General features: G+C 49.7%; 6 protein-coding genes across 6 annotated transcripts; 3 read left to right on the plus strand and 3 right to left on the minus strand.

Moving 5' to 3' along the window:
• Window positions 1–925: 925 nt before the first annotated feature.
• On the minus strand, window positions 926–3794 carry CI109_107407 (uncharacterized protein; the record flags this gene model as incomplete). The annotated part of the gene is made up of 13 exons (XM_032005810.2): window positions 926–947; window positions 1029–1161; window positions 1258–1366; window positions 1428–1487; window positions 1558–1571; window positions 1634–1920; window positions 1987–2360; window positions 2420–2570; window positions 2636–3037; window positions 3101–3262; window positions 3334–3451; window positions 3511–3607; window positions 3681–3794. The coding sequence occupies 13 exons, from the start codon at window positions 3792–3794 to the stop codon at window positions 926–928; spliced, it is 2043 nt and encodes a 680-aa protein (XP_031859817.2).
• A 370-nt stretch (window positions 3795–4164) lies between these two features.
• CI109_107408 (uncharacterized protein) lies at window positions 4165–11858 on the plus strand (the record flags this gene model as incomplete). Its single annotated transcript, XM_032005808.2, has 16 exons — window positions 4165–4309; window positions 4398–4665; window positions 4731–5000; window positions 5087–5295; window positions 5898–6065; window positions 6141–6725; window positions 6779–6960; window positions 7023–7133; window positions 7192–7290; window positions 7362–7697; window positions 8411–8558; window positions 8628–9226; window positions 9290–10780; window positions 10842–11055; window positions 11111–11465; window positions 11552–11858. 16 exons carry the CDS (start codon window positions 4165–4167, stop codon window positions 11856–11858), a joined length of 5487 nt encoding a protein of 1828 aa, XP_031859815.2.
• A 205-nt stretch (window positions 11859–12063) lies between these two features.
• On the minus strand, window positions 12064–14986 carry CI109_107409 (uncharacterized protein; the record flags this gene model as incomplete). Its single annotated transcript, XM_032005807.2, has 17 exons — window positions 12064–12158; window positions 12266–12483; window positions 12559–12632; window positions 12686–12782; window positions 12874–12920; window positions 12974–13021; window positions 13087–13165; window positions 13232–13377; window positions 13521–13681; window positions 13735–13804; window positions 13875–13981; window positions 14040–14122; window positions 14183–14232; window positions 14281–14305; window positions 14359–14570; window positions 14641–14847; window positions 14957–14986. 17 exons carry the CDS (start codon window positions 14984–14986, stop codon window positions 12064–12066), a joined length of 1749 nt encoding a protein of 582 aa, XP_031859814.2.
• A 228-nt stretch (window positions 14987–15214) lies between these two features.
• CI109_107410 (uncharacterized protein) lies at window positions 15215–17071 on the minus strand (the record flags this gene model as incomplete). Its single annotated transcript, XM_032005806.1, has 6 exons — window positions 15215–15430; window positions 15501–15665; window positions 15735–16004; window positions 16066–16560; window positions 16668–16924; window positions 16987–17071. 6 exons carry the CDS (start codon window positions 17069–17071, stop codon window positions 15215–15217), a joined length of 1488 nt encoding a protein of 495 aa, XP_031859813.1.
• Window positions 17072–18972: 1901 nt separating this feature from the next.
• On the plus strand, window positions 18973–21822 carry CI109_107411 (uncharacterized protein; the record flags this gene model as incomplete). Its single annotated transcript, XM_032005805.2, has 8 exons — window positions 18973–19314; window positions 19394–20071; window positions 20137–20175; window positions 20234–20476; window positions 20542–20802; window positions 20864–21041; window positions 21123–21412; window positions 21484–21822. The coding sequence occupies 8 exons, from the start codon at window positions 18973–18975 to the stop codon at window positions 21820–21822; spliced, it is 2370 nt and encodes a 789-aa protein (XP_031859812.2).
• Window positions 21823–22762: 940 nt separating this feature from the next.
• Window positions 22763–25066, plus strand: CI109_107412 (uncharacterized protein; the record flags this gene model as incomplete). Its single annotated transcript, XM_032005804.1, has 10 exons — window positions 22763–22996; window positions 23067–23358; window positions 23423–23511; window positions 23578–23919; window positions 23982–24046; window positions 24106–24189; window positions 24255–24442; window positions 24509–24662; window positions 24726–24871; window positions 24945–25066. 10 exons carry the CDS (start codon window positions 22763–22765, stop codon window positions 25064–25066), a joined length of 1716 nt encoding a protein of 571 aa, XP_031859811.1.
• Window positions 25067–25106: the final 40 nt, after the last annotated feature.

Below are 25106 nucleotides of genomic sequence, written 5' to 3' on the forward strand. Positions count from 1 at the left end.
ATCTCCCGTTCTCGGAATCACATAATGTAATGTGCTCGTGCTTGAACACTCAACCGATGCATGTCTCTGAGCGTGAGTCAAATGAACGAACAAACAGATTCCAGTCACTCGGTAGTTAACTACCACGGGCTGTTGCTCGCTTCGTCGTCTTTGTAAGACGAATGGCGTATACACTGCGACGCCTCTTTGATGTGATGGGGTATATAAGCATAATAGCCTGAACAGGATAGGGATGTTACTGGGTTCCGTCTGTGATCTATGAATGGCCAGACAAGGGCGAATCGAGAAGTACACACACTGAAAAAGGTTCCCATTCAGCCATTAGGAAAGCCACACTTCGAAGTTCCGGTAAGTCACTGGTATCACATGGATCGCACAGCACATACGGCATCGAGGCAAACAACACATGTCGCGGCGAACTCAATCTCTCCTTCACAGATCGGTCCATGACGGAAAAGTGCTCGTCGGGCATGAAGGCTGATGGGAATGATCAGGGTATAAGATACCGCCATGGAAGCGGAGATTAATAATGGGCGAAGCACATGCTACTTCGACCCCTATCTCATGGCTATAGACGGCTGCGTACATCGTAGATCGTAGACCGGAGCACGTTCGTCGCGTTGGTCAGCCTATCGAGCTGCTTGGGAGGTTCCCGGTAAGGAAGAGGAAAAGACCAAAATACAGAAAGCCTCAATAGTTAACTCCGGCCCCCGTTCGCCCGAACATCTGCTAGATTGGACTTTTTGGTTGGCGTATCTAGATGACTATAGTCATAATTCGATCCACCTCGTTCATAGAGTTGGTGGAGAGCTTGCGGATTGAAGGCCCTGACTATTCAAATGCATATATAGAGATATTTGTACGGCACAGGTACCGTAAGATTTATATAAAGCTCTCAGTGAGATCGTCCTTAGATTCGAGGTGATTATTTCCCTTTACCAGCGATGCTAAAATAAATGCAACATATCAGCATACTCAATTCGTTTGATCACCATCGCACGGCAATCCTTGGTACAACAATCACTCACAGATCCTGGAAATACCTCCAGAGGATACTGAAAAGCAGACCCTGCAGACCGTTGGTGATTAGTCGAGTGGGGAGACCTCGACCGAATAGTCCTAGAAGTCCTTCGTTCGCGACGATTTCCTTGGCGGCGGTCACTAATACCGGAACGACACGCAGCGATATTAGAAATTCAGCACTACGTACTTGTATTACCAGAAACAGGAAGGTAGAGGCGCCGGCCTGACACTCACAGTATCCTACATCACCTTCGTGAACCTGTCGATACGTCTTCACAACTCGAAGCGAATTACTAGCGGTGTCAGAGACGACGGAAGCAGCGAACCCGATGAATGCTTGACGCTAAGTTACCACAAGACGTAAGTTGTCCGCATTCGATAGCAAAGACTCGAAGCTAGCTCACCAGAAGTTTCTGGATGATGGTATGAGGGGGAGGGAGAACAGCCGAGAGCCAGTTGTATGTCTGCAATTGAGGACGTTTGATCAGTATTTATGGTCTTGGTGGCGCTTTCCAAGTGCATCTGGTCACTCACTCCGAACCAAGGATCTGTGCGATGCATGATCAGCGAATTTTCGAATGGACCTTCGAAAGTGCCATTAACCACTCACAATGCCCCACAAACGTAGCAGCGGCAGTGGCCAATGCTCCGTACCACAGACTTGCCACACCTTGCTCCTTGATCCTATTCCTGACCAACTTCAATCCCGCCACACCGCCTTGTGTCTGTTGGGTCGTTTTGATCGTGTCGATGGGTGTGAGGGTCATGCGGAATGTGGCGGAGGCGACACTTGCTGCGATTGTTTTGACGAGGACTGGCCATGTGAACGCTGATAACAACGCGAGAATTCCTGCGTTGGCTGCTGTATCTCCGAATCGGGACAAGGGACCTTGGAAGCTGAACACAAAGATTGGTTAGTAAGTTGGGATAGCTATGGTAAGTGTGGAGAGGAGAGGGACTTACAGAGCTGCAGCTAATCCCGCATAGTATCGCTTGAATCCACCGTCGTTCCACAAAGTCGTAGTCGCAGATTTGATACTCCCTCCGTATCGATATTGATAGTTCATGATAGTCCTCATCGGCATCAATGTAAGAACCTGGATGACCATAGCTGCCGCACCGGCAAGACCGCCACCACCGGCAGACTTGAGAGCGGAGAGGAGATCGAAATCTACATCATAGGAGATACCGCGACCGGAGATGGCGATCGCAATAGCGATCGGGAGAGAGCTGAGAAGCGCTACGTAGAATGTCGAGAAAAGAACGGAGGATCGGTAAGGGTTCAAGCTGGGAGGTAGAACCGGAGGAGTGATGGTCGTCAAAGCAAGGACGAATGACTATGAATGTTTTCCAGTCAACATAAGGAACAGGGGACGAGGATATGCCGGATACTTACGAACGCTGGGTCTTGGAGGTAGACCTTGGTCGATGCGACGTGGCGGAATCCTCTAATGATTGGAAGGATAATAGCGGGGATGGCAGCATATCGCCACAAGACAACCAGCAACACTGTACCAAGGGTAGGCGGTACCTTGTACTCGGGTGATCTATACAATTTAATCTCAATACGACGCGACGACAGAGCTGCACAGGTAAATATATAGGTACTCACTCGTGTGCCTCGCCAGCTCTAACACCCGCACCGACACCCAAAGTCTCTACAAGAGCGAAAGACGCTCCGAGAAAGACAAGACCAAGTCCTACACCCTGCCATAACCAACTCCCATTGGAGTCTTCCACACCAGTACCTACAACGACCCTTTGGAGGGGCTTGATGATACCGATCACAAGTCCGATCACTGCAGCGATAAGGATAGGGGATTGAACAGTTGACAGGAGGATAGTTCGCTTGTTGACGATTTTGGAAGTGGTAGGGCTGACAAGCGGAGTTCGCTCATCTGCCTCTTCGAAGTCGGTAGGTTCATCAGCTGAACCATCGTGTTGTTCAGCAGCATCATCGCCCGAGAATGCTTCGGAGGGGACAAGTCTGGCAATGAGAGGTGAAAGAGCGGTTCTAAAACAGACCCATAATTTGATTAGCTAATCATGACCGCATTCGTGCGGAAATATCGCTCACCTGGCAATCTCGACTACAAGGAGGTTGACGAGGATGTAGACTGTTGCACGCTCAAGGACTTGTTCAGACGTATCCCTGACTCGCCAGTGGAGATGTGCGAGACCACCTTCGGAGGAAACATGATACAGAGCATACAGCAAGATAAGGGGGTATGACGCGACGCTGAACAAGCAATGTTGGTCAGCCTGACATATCCACGATTGTCATAGACCGATGTCACTGCCGCCACTTACTTGTTGTAGGTGAGCGTTTCTACTGTCCATTTGGGAGTATTGCTGAACCTTTGGACGGCCAGCGAGACGATGAGGGAAGCAACATGAGATACAAGGGCGATGATGATTGTTGGCCATACTGCGAATTACACGAACGTGTCAGCTTTCCTGGTACACAGATTCGAACATTATACTCACGCTGTAAAAGTCTCTTCCATGTCAATGAGGGGGATGCTGCGAACGTGGTGAGGACTAAAGCAGGGAGCAAGACATTTCGCGAGAACGAGATCAAAGTCTATGGTAGATCGTACATTAGCAATCCGACAAATGAGCTGCAAGAGACTGAGAAAGAGATGAAAGCCACTCACCGTACTTAGAGAAGCAACGTGTTTACCTTTATACGCGTATCCAGCGGTGAATACAACGACGACCGCCAAGATCGCTTGGAACGATGTCGTGGTGACGTCTACGAGCGACTCCATGGTGAGGGTGTGCTCTGCAATGCTCAAGTCTGATTCTGATCAGTAGAAGAACACAAGCAAGGGCAAGTTGCGGTTGTAGATGTGTAAGTGAATCTGAATCTCACCTTGGATGTTACCATATGGTGGTGTCATCGATGTCGTATTTTCATCACCGGCCAAATCCGGTACCGACGCTAAATTCAATAACGGCATCTTGCATGGTCGACGGAGTAGGGCGACGCCGAGAGTAGGTCAGATCGATCTGAGGGGGTGTAACCGTACAGTACATGTACCCGCATGGGTCATTATATTACCTCTTAGTCTTCTTGATCATCATCCCCATCTACACTTTTCTCTTCTCCGTCTCACTACACGGTTCATACAGTTCAAAATGCCCTTCCAAGAGATCTTGTTGAACGACGGTCGAAAGATCCCCGCTATTGGGTTTGGAAGTTGGAAGATCCCCAAGGACGTTTGTACGGGTCAAGTCAGTCAAGCGATTGATGTAGGTTTCGATCATCTCGACACTGCACAGGGTGGGTGTTCATCTCATCTCGTGTCTCATTTATACTATCAGCAGCAAGGGAATTTGATCTGACTATTTTGGATGGGATGGGCTTGCAGTCTACCGAAACGAAGAGGAAGTCGGCAAGGCATTCAAGGAATCCGGTCTTTCTCGCAAAGATGTATGGATCACCACCAAATGGTCCGGTGTCGACGACAAAGGTCCACGACAGTCCATCGAGGAATCACTCGAGAAGCTCGGTGTCTCTTATCTCGACTTGTATCTGATCCATCACCCCAGGTTGTGCAAGGGTGATATCGAGGGGACTTGGAAGCAGTTTGAGCAATTGAAGAAGGAGGGTTTGGTCAAGTCGATCGGTGTTTCCAAGTGAGTCTTCGTGCATGATGACCCTACCCAGATCTGTAGCGGATAGCTGATGATGGCTATTCCAGCTTCTCCAAGGAAGACCTGGAAGAATTGCTCGCTTCCGCATCCATCAAACCCGTCGTCAACCAGATCCTCCTACACCCCTACGTCATTAAATCCACTACCCCTCTCCTCCAATACATGTCGAGCCAGCACATCGTCCCAGAGGGATACTCCTCCCTCATCCCTTTGACCTCAAAGCCTGGTGGACCGGTCGACAAGCCTGTCAACGAGATCGCAAAGAGATTGGGTGTGAAGCCTGAACAGGTCTTACTCGCTTGGTCAAAGGCTAAAGAGTGAGTCGGCTCTCCTCCCCTTCGATCGTTCAATGCACAAGCATCGTAACGCCACCATCTCGCTGACGATTTCGCTTGCTACACAGCGCCATCATCGTCACCACTTCATCCAAGAAAGATCGCCTTGAAGGTTATCTCGACGTTGGAGACATCACCCTCACTCCTGACGATGTCAAAGCCATCGACCACGCGGGTTCCAAGGGCGAACTTTGGGAAGTTAGGAAGTCAAAGCTCAAGGTCGCGGCCAAGTGGGGTGTGGCTGCAGCTTTGGTCACTTACATCGCTTTTGGCAAGTGTATGTAGGGTTGACGAAATGGAAGGAATTGGTAACCTAAAATTGTAGCTGTGCGAATGAAGTATATTAGTCGGGTCTGCTCTTTGGCTCGAAACAGGTCTACATTCGTAGTTGACTCACGGTGGTGAAGATGCACACTCTCATCTGCGAGACATATCAGAGAATGGGAACAAGAGGTGTGAATTATCATCAGAGCTGAGCTATTACGGCGCGAACAGCGATGGCTCAAAGAAGTGTGACTGGAGCGGTCTTTCGTTTAAGTTCCATACTGGCATGGCAGCCCACTTATCCACCTCATACTGCACACGACGATCGTGAACAAGCCACACCGCTTGCATACCCTTGGCCCTGATGATCGGGTGAAGAACGGATCTGGACAACCCCGTCGCTGCCTTACATTCCACTCTCACGGCCTAAGCCGAAGTTACGGCGACCGAGATAACCGTCTTGGCCATCGCGTGATTTTGGATGGTAGAATACAGTGATAGATGACTGGTCGTTAGTCATCCTCAACAGGACCAATCACTCGTATCCCCACAGGTTTATGATAGTAATATCCCACTTGTGTTCATAAGTTAGCTGTACTTGACGCGTTGGGACAGTATTCCAGTCGTACACCACGTCGCCCATTATGACGACTTCCAAAGCCCTTCCTGCGTCTATCGACCTGAGCCATCATCTGTCAAAACTTGCGAGGGATAGAGCTCCGAGTCCGCTCAAGGATATCATACAGTACATGGCGAAACCTGGAATCATCAGTCTGGCTGGAGGTGAGTGCGCGCTTTCCTCCCGGGTTTCGGGGAATAGTTAGAATGAATGACTGATGGAATAGTCGAGTTGTATAGGTCTACCACACCCTTCTTTCTTCCCATTCTCTTCTGTCGATGCGACTGCCTTTCCCAGTTCCACCGTGCTCGACACCGTGTCACCATCTACACCTTCCGAGTCGGTCTCCTTCTCTGTGCCATTACACAAATCCCCCTCATCACCATACTCGATCTCGCAAGCACTTCAATACTCGTCTCCAGCGGGACATGTGACGTTACTCGACTTCACTCGAGAGTTGACAGCCAAGTTACACACACCGGCATATGGCGACTGGACCACACTTTTGAATACCGGTTCGACCGACGGGTGGAATAAAGTCTGCACTCTTCTGCTCGAATCGGGTGATCATATCCTGGTCGAAGAACAGATCTACCCTTCTGCGCAAGCAGCCTTCATACCACTGGGCGTGAAAGCTGCCATGATCAGCGTAGACGGAGAAGGAGCGAAAGCCGATTCCCTGGAACAGATCTTGAGTAACTGGGACGAGAAGAGAGGGAGAAGACCACATGTCCTGTATATCGTTCCTGTCGGTCAGAATCCCTTGGGAAGTACGATGAGGTCTCAGAGGAGAAAGCAGATTTATGACATTTGCGTCAAGTATGGTATGTGAACGACTGAAATGTTCGACGAAGCTGATACTCTCTTCCCTTCGCAGATGTGATCATCGTAGAAGATGACCCTTACACAATGCTTCAATTCGCACCTTACTCTCCTGACACTCCTTCCCTCCCTGCTTCTACCAACGTAGATGTGAAAGGGTTCATTGACACCATGGAGAAGAGCTTCCTACAGCACGACTATCAAGGTCGAGTTATCCGACTAGAGACCTTCAGCAAGGTGGGCCAGCAGGTCACAATATGGGATCGTACGCATACTGATCATCATGGTGGCATCGGTAGACAATCGCACCAGGTTCAAGACTAGGATGGTTCGTTGCAAACTCCAAGTTCGCCGAGAGGCTGTTACGAGGGACAGAAGTGCAGACTCAACATCCGTCCGGTTTCTCTCAGGTACGTCTGGCACTGCTACCCCATACTCTGAGCTGTCGCTGACAGAGAAGTTGAGCAGATGATGGTTGGGCAACTGTTGAACGAATGGGGTCTGAATGGGTTCCTCGAATGGACTACAAACTTGAAGGAGCAATATCGCGTCCGACGAGACTGGATGGTGCGTAGCGTGTCACTATCGATCGTGCTATACAACTGATTGACTTCTGATGTTGCCTGTATGTGATACAGCTCGACGCTGTCTCATCCCATTTCGACCTCGTGCCCGCCGAAGAATCAGGTGTTGAAGGTGCTCTAGGTGTCGTCGCATTCCGAAAAGGATCACGTCAACCACTTCTCAGCTACGTTCCACCTGTCGCTGGCATGTTCCTATGGTGTAATGTCTACTATTCCTCCAATCCATCTTTCCAGTCGCTAAAGAGCGATGATCCCGAACAAGAGTACGAGGAGATTTTCTGGAAAAAGTTGATTGAGGAAGGGAATGTGCTGGTTACTCCCGGATGGTACTACCGACCATGGATGGGGGAAGAGTACAAAAGCACGAAATCGAGAGGCGGAAGGAAGGGAGTGGGTCATTTTAGACTTGCATACAGTTATGATACGAAAGAAGGTATAGAAGAAGGTGTGAGACGAATGGTGGATGTGATCTACAAGGAGTGGGCATGATGACATATGAATGAATGCATGCATGCTTTGATCAGATCAATTGATGGTATGGTAGAGTCAATAATAATAAAAGTGGATCCCGTCGGTGCGATTAATGTTTCATTCACCCCGTCGTGCCGTGACCTTCCCGCTTTTTTTCTAACTTACCACTCTCTGCAACCACACTTTAATCCTTCCCGTCTTGTGATTCTCAACGGGGGGTGACTTACTACAACCACAAAACCACAAATGCATAATGCATAACGTCAACCTCTTCATTCACTCTTCTACTGACATCCACATCCACTTCAAAGCAGAAATCATAAACGTAGAAAGTATAGCACAAACGTAGACCTCAACTAGCTGTTTCAACCTTTGACCACCCCTAGATCGACTCACACCTTCCTGGACACACAGACTCACCTCACCGCCTGAGATAGGAGCTCGGAGTGCTCTCTCAATGCGCACTCGACGCTTATACGAACTGCATCGGCATCATTCCATACATAGACATTGGCGATGGATCATTTTAGCAAGTGTGTTGCTCGTTCTACTGGTGTTATCGACAGAGCAGACTGTGAGTATCATAGTCATACCGTCATTCGGACCGCTGAAGGTTAACCATGTCAACGTAGGAGCTGTTGAGCTCTAGATCTCGATGGGTGAATTACAAGGTATCGCAATGGAGACAGAAGGATCCGCAGCAACATTTGCCGGAGCAAGGGGTGGTCAAGGCGAAGGCGAATGGAAGAATACTAGTCACTGGAGGAGGTGGTAATATCGGTGAGCAGCAAGAGAGCTTCGCTGACACGTAACCCGGCTAATGCCTGTAACGTCCCTTGGTGTGCATAGGGAAACTCCTTGTTCGCCGTCTTTTGTCCTCTAATACACCCCTCACTGTTCTCGACCTCATCTTCCACACCGACGAACTCGAAGCTATTCACCACGACCTCCCGCAAGCTGACTGGTTGCTCAAGTACATCGAAGGCGATATCCGAGACGAATCAATATTGGATCAAGCACTCACATCCGATGTGGTGGGCGTGATCCACTTGGCTGCTGTGTCGAGAGTAGGATGGTGTTTGGAGAACGAAAAGGATTGTGACGATGTCAATGTTAGAGGAACGGAGGTAGTTTTGGACGCATTGAGACGGCGTGGGAAAGGAGGTTGGTTCATCCAAGCTTCTTCCAGGGAGGTCTATGGTGTCGCAAAGACATTCCCCGTCGCAGAGGAGACACCGAACAATCCGGCCAACGCATACGGAGCGACCAAGAGCGATGCGGAGGTTGTCATACGGAAACATGCTCAGGCGAATGACCTCCATGCGATACTCTTACGGCTTTCCAACGTATATGGTGGATTGGCGGACCATCACGAGCGACTCATACCGGCTATCATGACCAATGCTCTATCACACAGACCGATACAGATAGTAGGAGGGAACCAAGATGTAAGACAACTTGTATTTATGGTCTGTCAATGGGCTCCGCTGACATACGTGTCTGGGTCATAGCTCGATATGGTCCACATAGACGATGTCGTTGATGCGTTCACGCTAGCCGTTAACCGACTGGAAGATACAACTTTCTCCACACCGAGTAGCGTGGAAATGTTCAACGTCGGCACGGGCACATCAACACCCGCCATCCAACTTATCCGGAAGATCCTAGCTCTCACCAACTCTTCTTCACCACTGCAAACCATCCCAGGGGACGACAGATTCCCAGACCACTACATCGGTAGTACGAAAGCAGCCAAGGATGTATTAGGGTTTCAGTCGCGGGTCAGTCAAGATGACGGACTCGTGCGACTCACCACTGCTTTCCTTGAAGATACTCTGTCATACCTCGAACGGAAAACCGATGACAGCTGTCAACCAAAATCGTACAGCATAGCCGACCTGGTCAAGCTCGATGGGTGTACAGGCACGATAGGAGTGGACGGTCCTTCGGGAATGGAGTATCTCTATGCGGATAAGAAGGAGGACTCTAGCACTTCTTTCGGATGGCGTGATGAGGACGAGCCGCAAATCTGGCACTTCGAAGTCAAGTCCCAGAGCGCAAGCCAAGCAAGGGTTAGATTATCTCAAACCGTCAATGGCAAAGAGCACTACTTCGAGTCCACTCCCGAAGGTCATCTACTTGGCATCCAATCCCAATTCATAGCCGAAGTTGGACGAGATACCGGTTATGTCTTCTTGTCCATTGACGACAAACCACTTCTACCTCATCATACCGGTTATGAAGCCAAGCAGTACAGATATCGTCTCACACCCTTCTGTTGTCCCGGCAAACCTGCACCTTGGCCGTTTTTCAAAGAAGATCCATTGGCATCGGCGATCAGCGATCAACGACTGGAGAAGTATCGGTACTTCAACGCATCCCGGGAGATCACCCTTTGTGAACGACTGGAAAAGGCGAGACAAGTGGTGGACGACAAGTTGTCAAATCTGCAGGTCTTGTCTCATCCTCTCAAGTTGAAAGAGGCACCGTTACCTACGGGCGAGCCATTTGACTGGCGTCTCCGATCACTCGATACTTGCACCAACCTTTGCGACCATCCGACGATCTGTCTGGACACTGGTAACTGCGCTTGTGCTCTGAGTGCTTGTTCATCCAGAATACGATATCCCTTCACCGCATTTGCCAACGTTCCTGCGTTGTCTTACCCTCCTCCCACGATACACTGGGACGAATTGGCAATGTACGATCCTGACGTGTTGATCAAGCAAGTCGCCCAATCATCATGGTACAACGTCCTTCGACCCCCGGCTCGACGATACCTCCAGGGCAAGCCCGCTTTCCCGACCATCAACCTCACACGATTACCAGAAGAGGTTCAATCTGATAGAGATGACCATCCGGGTGACTTTGACAAGCTTCAAAGTACCCCCCATGGATGTTTCTCCGCGGACACGGTTATGGAACGTGGGGTAAAGGCTTTGAGTCAGCGATATGAAAAGAATAGTCTGGTGTTCATGCCTTACTTCGCCGGGACGAAGATGGTGAGCTCTCTCTTTGTATCAGACACGCTACCAAAGGAACGATTCGCTGATATGTGCGCAGATGCCGCCTGTCGAACCATGGATCCGAAACGCTCTGGAGCATAATCTGCCTGCCGATTTCGACCCTACCAACCTTATTGTTCCCTTCACCTTTGACTGGGGTGTATGCAATACGGTGCTTCGTAATCTGTTCCGAGTGAGAGACTGGAGCTCCGTCGCCCCTGAGATGGAGAGGATATCCAGCTGGCAACCCATGGGAGATCTGAACAGTCCTTGTGAGTCATGCGTCACCTCCTCCACTGGTAAACATACTGAATATATCGTGTTTAGGCTATCGTATCGACCAAGACGTTGTCATTCCTGCTCGTACATGTTTGCAAGACAAACTGCGCGAGAAATACGGTGACTTGTCTCATGTCCGACCGTGTCGACAGCGATCCATCCTCGTCGCTTTCAAAGGTTCTGTCGCGGGAGCTGGAACGTCTTTGAGACAAAAGATTACATGTGATCGACCATTCAAAGATGTCTCAGAGCCAAGATTGGTTGGAGGAAATACGATGAGGAGGTATTGGAATGAGATGAAACCCGGTGCAGATTATCTGGAGACCATCGGAGATACGGTGTTCTGCCCCGTTCCTAGGGGTACAACGGGCTGGGCGACAAGGACTATCGATGTGATCTATGCGTGAGTGTCGTGTTCCCTGACGATGTCGGACCTTTTATACTACTGTGTGCAAATGTGCGGTATACTGACTCGTAGTGACCTTTCAGCGGCTGTATTCCTGTATTGTTCGGCGATCAGACCCACCATCCCTTCTGGGACATGCTCGACTGGACCTCCTTTTCTGTTACGATCTCCGACTCGTCGATCGACCATCTCGAACAAATTTTGCTCTCCTACTCATGGGGCGACGTGCAAAGGATGCAGACGAATCTGATGTTGATCAGAGATGCGTTCCTCTACCCTACTGAAGGAGAAGCAGGCCAAGTGGAGAGTGCGAACTTGAATGAGAGAGGTCCTTTCTTCTTTGCGATGCACGATACCGCATTGTTGAGACAGACAAAGTATCCGGTATAATCGGTAGACAGGTGAGAAAGGACATTTATTGCATAATTTTGCGTTTGGGTTGTATATTTGGGTTTTGGTTTTTAGAATAGAGTCTATTATGGTCGGTCCAGCATACGTGACATGCATTGTACATCCGAGCGGAGCTTGCACATCTGCATCTGCAGTTTACAAGCAAATCGCATTCAAGATACAACCCTCCCTTTGTCAGTCTCATCTACAGCTTTGACACGTCTACGTATTCCGGTCCGAGTTGATCGAGTCGAGTAACACCTAACAGGATCATCCCAATTTCCAACTCTTCCTTGAGGACTGCAAGTTAGGAGAGTCAGCATCGTCGATGAAGGGTAGTATTCCCAAAAGGTTCAAACGAAGTACAGAGTTATGAAGACAAGGAGACGGGGAAATCTTGTACTCACTCTGGACAGCCCTTTCCACACCATCCGATCCCCATCCCGTCGCAGCGTAGATGAACGGTCTACCCAATCCTACAGCATTCGCACCGAGACACAATGCTTTCAAGATGTCTGTACCATGTCGGATCCCGCCATCGACAAAGATCTGGAAGTCGGGTTGGTGGATTGAAGAAGGAGAATGGACGTTAAGATCATGTAGCGTTTTCAAAGGTGGGTTGGCACTAAGACGAAATAGCAATCAGCATCAACACTAGAACAAGACGGAGGCCAAGCTCGATGAGTGGAGTGCCACTCACTAATCCAATTGACGACCACCATGATTGGAAAGTACGACCGCATCCGCTCCATACTTCTGAGCCAATACAACGTCCTATCCGAACTGTCAGCGGGCGATCGGTGTTTCATGTCAAAGTCCTCGCTCACCTCCCACGCGCCGACACCCTTGATGACGATCGGTAAACCAGGAGCGAGCGATTTGATCCAGTCGATGTCTTTCCATGTCAACCCGGTGTCGTGAGCACTGCAATCACCCAAAAGTACATTCAGCGGCACATTATTAAAACAAGACAGATCATGTGCAGACAACAAGTTGGCGGCCCATTTCCACTCACTAGGCGTTCTTCGGGAGAGGCGGACTCAAAGGTTTGCCATGTGCCGCCTTCAATGTAAACGTTAGGAAAAGTCTTCGTGGGCATGGGAGAGATAGCTCACTGGTGTCCGTTCAGCTTGAGCTCGCCGTTCCTTTTCCCGTTTACCCAACTGATAAGTTTCATATCAGCATACGATACCTTTTGAGAGCGTTCTGTTTTTGAGGTTTGACCCACGATCGCCGTGTCCACGGTCACCCAGATGGACTGAGCCCCGAGTCTGTATGCTTCCCGGATCTCCCTGGCCGACTTTTCCCTGTGAGCAATCATAATTTGCCGTTAGCCACATCACCGCCATCCCGAACAGTACAGTTCTACTCACCTATCCATACTGGTATAGATTTGCCAACCGACTTTCTGACCTTCCTTCGTCTCGCTGATCACCTCCTCTAGAGATCTGCTTGCGTAGTGTGAGAGGACTTGCAAAATACCTGTTGCACCTGCACCGCGGGTCACAGCGATTTCGCCCTATAAGGCTGGGTCAGCCCTTATTGTCGCCTGTAGCGTTCGGTTGAAAGAAAGTCTAACAACGGAATGTGCGACTACACTACCACACCTCCTAGTGGGTTTGATCAAGTGGGAGTGGAGAAGAAATAGGTAAGTTGACTCACTAAAGGCTGTCCAAGACCATTCCTAGCGGTCGGCGAGACATAGAACGGTAACGTGCTCTCAACGCCTAAGATCTTCGTCCTCAGATCCGGATCTGTGACGTTTCTCATGACACGGGGTCTGAAATGGACCCTATTATAAGCGTCCGCATTGTCGAAGAGAGCTTTTTTAGGGGACCTCAGTATATGCAGAAGGACGGATGGTAATCGGACTCACAGTGCTCCCCATCAGCACCGGTGGAATAGTAATACCACGCAGCGGGAATCAACAAGTCCTTCGCATAGCGCTGTGCAAAGGATCCTGTCAGGTCTTTTGATCCGCAATAACTACCATGAGAGGGAGAGATCCAGACTGACCTCGAAATCATCAAGGCTGACAACCGAGTCCACACCAAACAGCTTCGCCCGAGCCATCCCAATCTTCTTCTCTTCGTCCGTGTATGTACTTGCAAAGGTTTTGATAGCTATACCAGATCAGATCAATCAGCACCGTCCAAGCCTGTAGTGAAAGTATGGACATACCTGAGTCGTCTAAGCGACCGACCAGCTGCTCTGAGGTCAGGTTCTTCTCGACGGTGTGAGTGGGGTGGATCGCTTTGAAGATCCTGGTACAATGTAGGTTAGGTTGGAGCGAGACAAGAAGGTATGGGTGCATTGTAGCTTACCTTGTCACGTCCCTCCCAGCATGTTGTACTAGTATTTCAGTTCCTCCGGGCTAAGTTGGATTAGTAGAGCGTTCACGTAGTGAGAGACAAGAGCTCACATGTTGGTTCGCGAAATCTGTCACGCTGTTACGCGTCAGCTTTCTTCTGTTCAGAGATTCAATTGTGATGGCACTCACTCCCAGACATCCCCATCTACTGCTACCCATAGACTCTTGAGACTCTTATGATCTGCCAGCTCTTCAGCCGAGATCCGTCCTGGTTCAGTTGTGGTCTTCTTGGTCGAAGAAGCCGATTCCTGCTGATGTGTCTTCTTAGAGATTTCACTGTCGGCATGTAATGTGGGCCAAGTCGTGAAAGAAAGAAGAGTGACCAGTGAAGCTGCGGCCACCTGCAAGCGTGAGCGTATGTCAGTCAGTAGTCCTGACCATGTAGGGTGAGGCCTGAAGAGGCGGACTCACAGAAGCGACGATTAAGCTGTTGCTGTTCTTCTGGGGACCGGTTATGTTCCGGTCAACTCTTGATTGATTAGATGTCCATCGTACTCGACCGCCGAGTGGAACGCGAGGACCACTCAAGCAGCTTCCGTTGACAGTAGCTGATCGAGCAGTCCTGTTCAGGAGAGCAACAGTCCTCGAAGACATCGTATCTGTGTATGCAAATGCAATCTGTGAAGCAAAGTAGAGATCAAGTTGTTATTGATGTTGTTCATGTTGATGAATCGGTCTTCTCCTAATAGGTCAGCGTTTATTTAGGCGATATCGGGTCGTTGATTACCGACCATACAGACCCATACGTCCCGCTCATTGTCCCGTGCGATGCAGCTGTCCACCCCTTATTGCGTGATGCATGAGCAACGGTGACACAATAGAACTTGCATCCAGTCCATACATCCTATCGACTGAAGCACTATATAGACGCTAAATTATACCATACAAACAATCTTTCTATTGACATCTAAATCAGGCGGGGTCTAGGTGGATACTCCGAACAAAAGGCGTTGCTGAGAACGATACAGCATATCCAACTTTTCCTCTACTCCACAGACTTAGTCTTCTCCTGTTCATCCTGAGCCGCGCTCTTCGCCTCGACGACGGTGAGATCCGCATTGAGCTCTTGCAAAGTTGCTGGTCGATGGCCATTATGAGGCATGGAGAACAACAGATCAACAGCTTCTAACGAGAGACCCTTTGTCTCGGGGTAGAAGAAGTAAATAGGTGGGAGGAAAGCAGCGTTTATAACAGCGAAGATCTATGCAACAGAAATGACGTTCTGTTAGTCAAAGTATTACGATCGCCAAGCTGATAGAATAGTGACTTACGATGTAGAACTTGTAACCGATATTGTCGAGAGCGGCGGGGGTCATTTGAACGATGGCGTAGTTGGTGATCCAATTACAAGCTGTGGAAATGGCGGAACCCTTTTGTCTCAATCGCAGAGGCAAGATCTCCGATGGATACACCCAAACAACAGCTTGGAAGCCGATCTGATGATGAGGGAAGACCAATAAGCACTGCACTCGCGTTTTAAGAAGACAGATGGCACACAAACTCACCGTGAACAAAGCCATGTAGAGGAATAAGACGGCCGTTGCACCTCGACCAGCTGCGCTATCGCTTGGGTCTGCCGTGATCTTCCACACCAATCCCGCCTCTACCGCGAAGCACGCTGCCATAGCGGAAATACAAGAGAGGAGGAGGAATCGTCGACCTGCAGAGTCGATAAGGAACCAAGGGATGAAAGAGGCGACGAAGAACCAGGTAAACAGAGCTCCGGAGACAAGTGCTGGAGAGGTGGTGACGAGGGCAAGGAATGTTCCAGCGTACTATGGTATAGTGGGTTTAGCTACACCTACATCGAAAGCTGTTGAAAGTGGCTTGACTCACGTAGATCAAAGCGTTGATTCCTCCAATTTGCTGGAAGAACTGGATCGAACAAGCAATCAGAAGTCTCTTCCTAGACTTGATCTCATCTTCCTTCATTAAATCCTTCCACGTCCCGCTTCCAATCGCTCTCTCCAGCTCTACCGCTGCGCAAATCTCGCTATGTTGTGCAAGCACATCCGGATGTGACACGTTCTTGCCCTGCAATCTCGCAAGGACGTTCAGACTCTCTTCAGACCGGCCGTGCGCGGCCAACCATCTTGGGGATTCCGGTACGACAAACACGAGAGCGAGAATGGGGACAATGAAGATACATTGTAAAGCGACTGGGATTCGCCAGGCCTTGGAACCTGTCATCGGGGTGAAGCCGTATCCAACCCAATAGGCGAGCATGATACCGGCGTTAAGGAGAGACAGTTGGAAGCAGACGAATCGTCCGCGCGTGGCTTTGGGTGAGACCTCGGACTGAAGAACAGGGACAGTAGAGTTGATGAAGCCCTACAATGGAGGCAGAGGCCAAATTCAGCATCTGATAGCCTATCTCGAAGCCGATATAATTCTGCACGTGATAAAGACAGGGGAGAGTTGGTGACAGTACAACTCACCATGCCAATGCCGGACAGGACCCGAGTACCAATGATTGCTCCTCTAGTACTTGATGCAGCCTGACCCGCCGCTCCTCCCAACATGAGGATCGCGCCTAAACCTATACTCTTCCTTCTCCCGAGCGGTTCCCCAACTACGGCGGTGATCAACGATCCAACAAAACACCCGATCTCATAAATCGCAACGATGGTACCGAGCAAGCCGGAACCGGGATGCTTGAACGTATCTTGGAAGGGAGGATTGTTGATCACGCCACCTGACAAGAACATCGATCTGTTAGAAGATGACCAGATCGAGGAGGGGAAGAAGGTGACTCACCCATCACACCATTGTCATAACCGATGAGCATGAAGCCCAGTGCGGTGAGGAGCGTAGTGATGTACAACAAGGATTGACCACCCATCGTACTTGTTTGTTGGAGTGTATATCAGAGAGAGAGAGGATAATTGACTGTTATAGCTGTCGTGCCCGCCCACTGTATCTTGCAAATGAGTCGACAACGATGCGCTTTGTCGGTGACGCGATGCGATGCGATGACGAGTGTGACCGAGCTATTCACAAGCTTGATCTGCTTGACGATTGGACCACAACGATTGGAACTATCTGCCTCTAACTTCGATTCGACGATGGGACCCGTATGGTATGGATTTTTCGTACGTTTGTAGTTGTTGAGCAGCAACTTGACCAAACAGTTAGCTTTTAAGCAATTAATTACATCTCACGAAAACAGAAAAATACGATCCCATCGGATTGAGATCTTGATCAACAGCGACCAAAACGTGAGCAAGGTACGAAACCTTTTCCAAGTGATGCCGTAATAAAGAGGTTTAAGCCTGCAACCTGGAACGATTAGACAGGGGCGATTGGGCTCGTTCAAAAGCCGCAGCTGTAGGGGCTTGGAAGACGGTGTCAATTGAGGTGACATCAACATTACCGCTTAAATGCCCTGGATAAGGGGGTGAGAAAGAATGGCACCATCATCTTACTGGATCGAAGCGAAGCGACAGTCTTCTCGATGGTGTCGAAAGGACTTAATCGTCAACCCTTCAAGTCATACTTCATTGTCTGGGCACGCCCTTTGCTAAGTTACAAAGCGTGTGTAGCACTCGGGATCGTCATTGCGCATCTAATCTTGCGGTGTCGTCATTGTCAATCGTCAATGTGTGATGGAAGTTTGACGGTAATGATACCTCGAGACCATTACAATGATGTATGTCTGATTGTAATGCCTGTCAGATCGTGACTGGTGGTTTTGCAGCGATCGTTGTCAAGTCGATGTCTTGTGTTCGTAACAATGCATGGGTGAAAACTTGGGCAAGCACATAGACGAAAGGAATCAAATGTGGTTATTTGACCATGTACCTGCAGGATCAATGGTACGAACGGGAATGCAGAAACAGTCCATACATCATGGGCATGAGGTGTCTCGGAGACCCCGGCGCATTTCGTTTCCAGCAAATACATGGCCCATAAATCAAGACTAGTAGGATAGGTGCATGGGGAGTCGCGTAGGGCTGTACCATACTTCGTTGTCGATGACGATATGGCTGGGAGAGGTTTGGACCGTTGTGACCACTTGTTTGACGTAAAGATCTCCGATGTCGTGATCATACCTCCCACCACATGCATAACCGACGTGGTTCACATGCATACATGAACGGTATTACACCGATCAGGTCTATTTTCGATCCACTTCTTCAAAACTTGTTAGTTCCGACCGAGCGTGTTCGCTTAAGTCAGTCTTAAGGGGTGAAGTAAAACCTCTAATATCGGACATGCGGACTAAATCTTCGGAGCGCCTCAACCGACCCTTCCATCTCCAATTCCAGTGTCCTAAGATGTCGTGATCACAGACTTCAACCTTAAGCACCAAGTCGTCCTTTGGCTGCACCGAAAGTGGACTCCGACAAGTCACGTTGGCAAAGAAATGATTGTGTGGCGGTTAATTGGACCGTGCTCCTTGGGAATCACATGGTGTTGAGGGTGTTAGACGAATTATTTTTGGCGACGTGTGTGAAAGCAAACATGTTTTCATCCGGACTCACCAGTTACTCGCTTGTCCTCTCCAGGAGTGTCCCTTCAGAGCACATGTAGCAGACTATGTTGGAGATGAACATGAACAGGTCGTTGACAATTGTCGTGAATGTTCAATGATGGCGTGATTGTGACAACAAGTTGTTGGAGCAGATCAATTTTGGTCGCAAGCCAGTCAGACCACTTGTTTAAAAGAGCTGGTCAAGCGGGTGGACGAGATGCAACAGTGACAGGTTCATAGTTTATCTCAACCACTGCGAGGAAACCAAAATGACCTCGCCCCACGTCCTGCTATCAGAGGCAGCTAGTGCCGGACCGGCGCCAGTCGTGCCTCTTGACCAAGTCCTTAAAGAGAAAGACTTGAAAGCCTTGCATGAGCCACACGGTGAGAAAGACTCGGCCGATGGATACGACCACGATCACAACAAAGATGCTTTGGCTCATCTCGACGACGACGCAAATAGCGAAAATATAATCATCAGGACGGGTGCAGATGCCGCCAATTTCTTGCTCCCTCTGCGTGACGATCATGACTCTGCTTTGACGTTCAGGAGTATCGTGCTCGGCTCCCTTGTCGCTGCATTTCAAGCAGCGATGAACCAGATTTACAACGTGAGTCACCGCCTTTTGGCAACGTCCTTGCTCAGCACAACAACGAACGTTTATCTAAAGCTCCGATGTCTTTCCACAGTTCAAACCTACCGCAGCCTCCATCAGCGGTTCATTCTTGATCCTCATCGTTTGGGTCTTCGGTGTCGCGTGGGCAAAATTTTTACCTCGAGGCGATCACTTTGAACGACGATGGCTTGCGAAGAATGGTCAAGGCCCAATTCCACTCTGGCTCAAGACGTTGAAATTTATCAACCCCGGTCCTTTCGGTCTCAAAGAGCACGCGGTCGCTGCTATCACTGCATCTTCGGCTTCGAACGGCACCGCCGGTATCTACGTCTTCACCGTTCAGAACCTCTTCTATTCCAATCCGCTCTCTGGTGTGACCGTGGTCTTGAGCACGCTGTCCATCGGATTGTTTGGCTATGGACTTACTGGTTTACTTCGACCGATTACTGTCTTTGCAGTCGAGTCAGTCTACTGGTCCAACATTCCCACAGTGAAGATGCTTCAAACTCTACACTGGGAAGACGCAAAGTCATCCATCCAGCTTCGCCACTTCTGGTACGCCTTCATCGGTATGACACTTTACGAATTTATTCCGGCGTACATCTTCCCTTGGCTCAATTCAGTTTCGATTCCTTGTCTCGCGTCAATGCATGCGACTGGTTCAAAGGCCGCTGTCCTCACCAACCTTTTCGGTGGATCACTCAGCAATGAGGGCCTGGGTATTTTGAACTTCAGTTTCGATTGGCAATACGTAAGTGCGGACTCCACTGCATCACTCTGAACACGTTCCATTGCTGAAGCCATTGGACAATATAGATCACGACGGCAGCCACCGCAGTTCCATTGATTCTACAAGTGAGATTCTTGTCGGATTGCACATGACACCGACCCAGCTGGACTGACTATTGCACAGATGAACTTCGCAATTGGTCTTGTCATTTGTTGGATTGCTTTCATCGGTCTCTACTACAACAACGCGTGGGATGCCAGGTCACAGCCTTTCCTCGCGACGACTTTGCGTACCGCCGAAGGGGGTCGATATCCTTCGCAAAAGGTTTTCGTCGATGGTATTCTTGACACGGCTGCTTTGGCCAAGTACGGTACTCCTCGTTTGGCAGGTACTTATACTTGGGCCATGATGGTCGGTAACGGTGCTGTGAGTCGGTTGCGGTCTATCTCTGCTCTGTACAATGTCACTTACACATGAGAATTTGTTGGTAGATTGGCGCCGTCATTGGACATTGCATCTTCTTCTGGGGTGGGGATATCTTGAAAACTATCAAAGGCCTTCGAAAGGGCGAAAGAGAAGACCGACACCACGCCGCCATGAGGGATTACAAAGAAGCTCCATGGTATTGGTACGCGTCCGTGCTCGTGTTCGCCTTTGTTCTCGGTCTTGTCGTTGTCATCAAAGAAGATATCACATTGCCAGCTTGGGCATACATTGTTGCTCTTGTGTTGGGTATCATCATCGCCCCCTTTGTGAGTTGAATGTATTGTCTTTGGCTGCGTAGACTACTCAGCTGATCGGTGCCCGGTGCAGAGTACGATTCTTTACGCTCGATTCGGAAACGGTATCGCCACCAACGCCTTGATGAAGATGCTTGCCGGTGTCATCATCCCCGGAAGACCTCTTGGAAATCTCTACTTCTCAGCTTGGTCTCACGCAGTCATCGCCCAGAGTCTGAATCTGGCATCGGATCTCAAAGAAGGAATTTACCGTGAGTGCAGTCTCGTGTTCGTGCATTGGTATTTATGTCTGGTCCACTGACTTCGTGTCGTGCTTGTTTGTGGCGTTGCAGTCAAGATTCCTCCTCGTGTCATGTTTCTGACCCAGATCTGGGGCACGGTCCTGGGCGCCTTTATCAACTATGCCGTCATGATCTCCATCGTCAATTCGAAACGGGAGCTGTTGGTCGACACCAACGGAGACTACGCTTGGAGCGGACAACAATTCCAATCGATGAACACTCAGGCGACAGCTTGGGCATTGGCAAAGTATCTGTACAGCGTCGGGACACCTTACGTCCTTGTACCTGTCGGATTGGGCATCGGTTTCGGACTGGTCCTCGTACACAGAGTATTTGTCATCGTGAGTGGGCAGCAGTATATACTGCAGTACGTCAATGGAAGCTGACTGTCTCGCTTTGTGATGACGTATAGTTTGTTCCTCGAGTCGGTCGATTCGATGTTCGTGATCTCAACATTCCCACTGTACTCATGTACAGCGGTTGGCTAGGTTACAACCAGACTCAATCCTGTACCGTCCTCAGTACACTTGCCGCTGGATTCTTCGTCCAATACTACCTGCGAACCTACCGACCGAAATTGTACAAAGAATCGTACCTGTTTACGGCGGCGCTGGACGGAGGTGCGCTCTTGACTGTGTTCATACTGTCATTTGCAGTCTTGGGTGCGGGAGGAAAGACTGTTCCGTTTCCATCGTGGTGGGGTAACCCGGCTGAGGGATATCCGGATCACTGTCCAGTCTCTGATTCATAGTTTCGAATGCTCAACCGTAGTGCTCACAGCAGATTATAATACTCTACACCCTGTGCTATGTGACCATCCTTGTCCAGACTTTCGAGTAGCAGTCGGCAGAGCATGGAGAAGTAATAAGCCGTTTTCCTGGCCTTGGTAAATGGATTGACATCGCCACCATGTGTGCCTGAAATGTCCCGTTGACCAATACAAGTACATACCCGAATACATACTGTAACGACTGCCTCCGGCGGTTCTCTCCCCCGCCCATCCTCTCACCATATTACCGCCGCAAACATCGGAGAATCCGTGATCGTCTCTCATGGCCACCGGAAATAGATCTCCACAGATCCATCTCGGTCGCTTGGCAAAACCGACCTCGGACGGCCCGTGTATGGCTGGAACATTGCTACACCGATCTCCAGGACGAAGATTGTGATATCGTTCGGACTGAGAGATCGGGCCGGGTCTAGCTGTGATGAGTACTAGTTCGAAAATACCTCGCCAAGACCAAGCTCAAGGTGGGTCCCCTCAACTTGTTGTCACATGATATCTTCAACGCCGTGTATTGGGGCATCGCCGAAACGCCTAAATCATGTACAACTTCCCTCTGTTGAGGCCTATCACGCATACGGAGCGGCGATACGCGCATCGGTGACACTCCGAAATTACGCCATACTCTCACATCCGTAGTCGTTTTAAGCTTCATAGGGTTAGACCGACTCTCGGCGAAAGCTTGGCATATGTGGATCCCTCTATCTTAAATGTCATCAATGGTAGTCCGAAGCACGAAGCATTCTGACGTCCGATCGTCGGAGTGATATCAAGCCGACCTTTATGCATCTGAACGGAGTAGTGCTGCGCCGTACCCCGCTTGGCCCATGGGGTATAAACCATGAGCCCCGCGACTGCGATGCGGCAATCAATGTCCCCCAACCTACATCACGACTAAGTTGACACAATGGGAGGTGCCACGATCACGAAGAACGAACCGACCGTTATCGGTTTGACCGATGCTCAACTGCGCGCTGTGGCAGAGGACAATGATCCGGAACTCATTCGGATCGGATATGAAGTGATCAACCGACAGAAGAGCGAGACGTTCGCACAGGCTTGGAGAAACCATTGGAGTGCGGGAATGTGGAGTATTTTCCTCAGTTCGGCGTTGTTCATGGAGGGTTACGATACTGCTTTGGTACGTGACATCGTGTCGAAATCGTGCAAACATAATGAGCTTACCTATTCTCCTACGTTTCCGCCTCTAGATCAGTACATTTTATGGAATGCCCCAATTCACATCGCGTTTCGGTAAACCCTACAAGGGCAAACTCGTCATTCCTGCCTCGTACCAAGGTGGTCTGCTCAACATTGCGAAATGCGGTCAACTTATGGGTCTCGTCATCACCGGTATCTGTCAAGAACGATTCGGGTCGAAAAGGACTTATATTTGGGGAATGGTGGCGATGACGGCTTCGGTCTTTTTGGCAGTGTTCAGTGTCAGTCTTGATATGTTGTTGGTTGCCGAATTGGCCATGGGTATTCCATGGGGAATGTTTCGTGTGTATCATTTACTACTTACTACTTAAGGTGAAAGAGGCTTACTGATCGAACTGTATCGCAGAAACTCTGTCCACCGCTTATGCCGCTGAGATCTGTCCCGTCAAGCTTCGAGGTTACCTCGCTGCTTTCGCTTCTGTCGGCTGGGGTGGAGTCAGTGGCTTGACACTAAGTCTTCTTTCGAATCGTTAGCAGATACTGACTCTTGTTACGTTTCAGGGAGGTTTCCTCGCCTCTGGTGTACTCAAGGGTGCTTTGAATTTCAATGGCGACCTCGCGTGGAAGATACCCTTCGCTCTCCAATGGATCTGGCCCGTCCCTCTCGCTCTTGGATGTTTCTTCGCCCCCGAAAGCGCATGGTGGTTAGTCCGACACGGACGTTTCGACGATGCCGTCAAGACTTTGCACAGATGTGCGAAGAGAGGGTTTTACGCTGAGAAGGAGGCAGAGGGTTATGTCGCTTACATGAGACATACGGATGCGATGGAGAAACTTGAGGCGGAGCATGGATCTTGGAGAGAATTGTTTAAGAAGGGTTCGCCTCTCAGACGTACAGAGATTGTCAGTTGAGCACGTTTGACTGTGGACCAACTGAGGATCCAAAGCTGATGGAGTTACGTTAGATGATCGGTACTTGGCTTGTGCAAATCTGGAACGGTAACATGATCACAGGTTTGACTGTGCAATTGTGAGTCACTGCCACTATCTGTCTTCTGGTAAAACGCGCTAATGGTTAATGGTTTGCAGCTTGAAGCAAGCTGGAATGAGCACTTCTGAGGCGTTCAACATGAACCTCATCCTGCATGCAGCGGGTATCATCGGTGTCGGACTGTAAGTTGCGATATCCCAGTCAATAGTGTGCGATTGGCAATGTCTAATCATCTCCAATCGGACAGATCGTGGGTCTTCTTGGGATACTTTGGTCGTCGACCCATCTACCTTGCTGGTATCTTGACCGAGGCGGCATGTCTTCTTCCAATCGGTGTACTTGGATGCATCAAAGCTACTCCGCCGACATTGCGTGCAACTGGCGCGTTCATGATCATGATCAACTTGATCTTCCATTTCTCTCTTGGTCCCGTCTGTAAGTGTCTTGTGTGTCTTGGTAATTGAAGAGAAGAGGTTAACACTGATATTGCCTGATCAAAAGGTTACTCGATTGTCGGTGAACTCCCTCCATCTCGACTCCGAAGTCGTGCCATCGTCATGGGTCGAGGTGTCTACGTCGCATGTGCCATTGTCGCTCAACAGATCAACACCCGAATGGTGGCTTCCGACGGCTGGAATCTCAAAGCGAAGAGCGGGTGAGTTGGCGGCCCCCTCCTCTTGATCTTTCACAACAGCTGATGTTCGCTTGCTCGGTGTAGTTTTTTCTGGCTCGCTTGTAATCTCGTTTGTTTCCTATGGGCCTTCTTCCGACTTCCCGAGACCGGAGGTCGTTCTTTCGCCGAACTTGACATCTTGTTCGCAAACAAGGTCCCTGCACGTAAATTCAAGAGTACAATTGTCAAAGGTGAGTCTGCGTCTAGGACGGTCGCGAGGTCTTACCAGAAGGAGAAGAGAAAATTGACGCTTCCCACCACTAGATGAGACCGCAGAGTATGGTGCGCCGACTAAAGTCGTCGACGACGACGTCAACCTCAACGACGACAAGGACACGGAGATCGTCCACACCGAGAACGTCAAGACGCCTCACCTATCGGCGTGAGCAATGTGACAGTGACAAGCAATACTGGCGTCGGGAAGAT

This window comes from Kwoniella shandongensis, chromosome 14 (assembly GCF_008629635.2).
Source record: "Kwoniella shandongensis chromosome 14, complete sequence".
NCBI classification, from domain to species: Eukaryota; Fungi; Basidiomycota; class Tremellomycetes; order Tremellales; family Cryptococcaceae; genus Kwoniella; species Kwoniella shandongensis.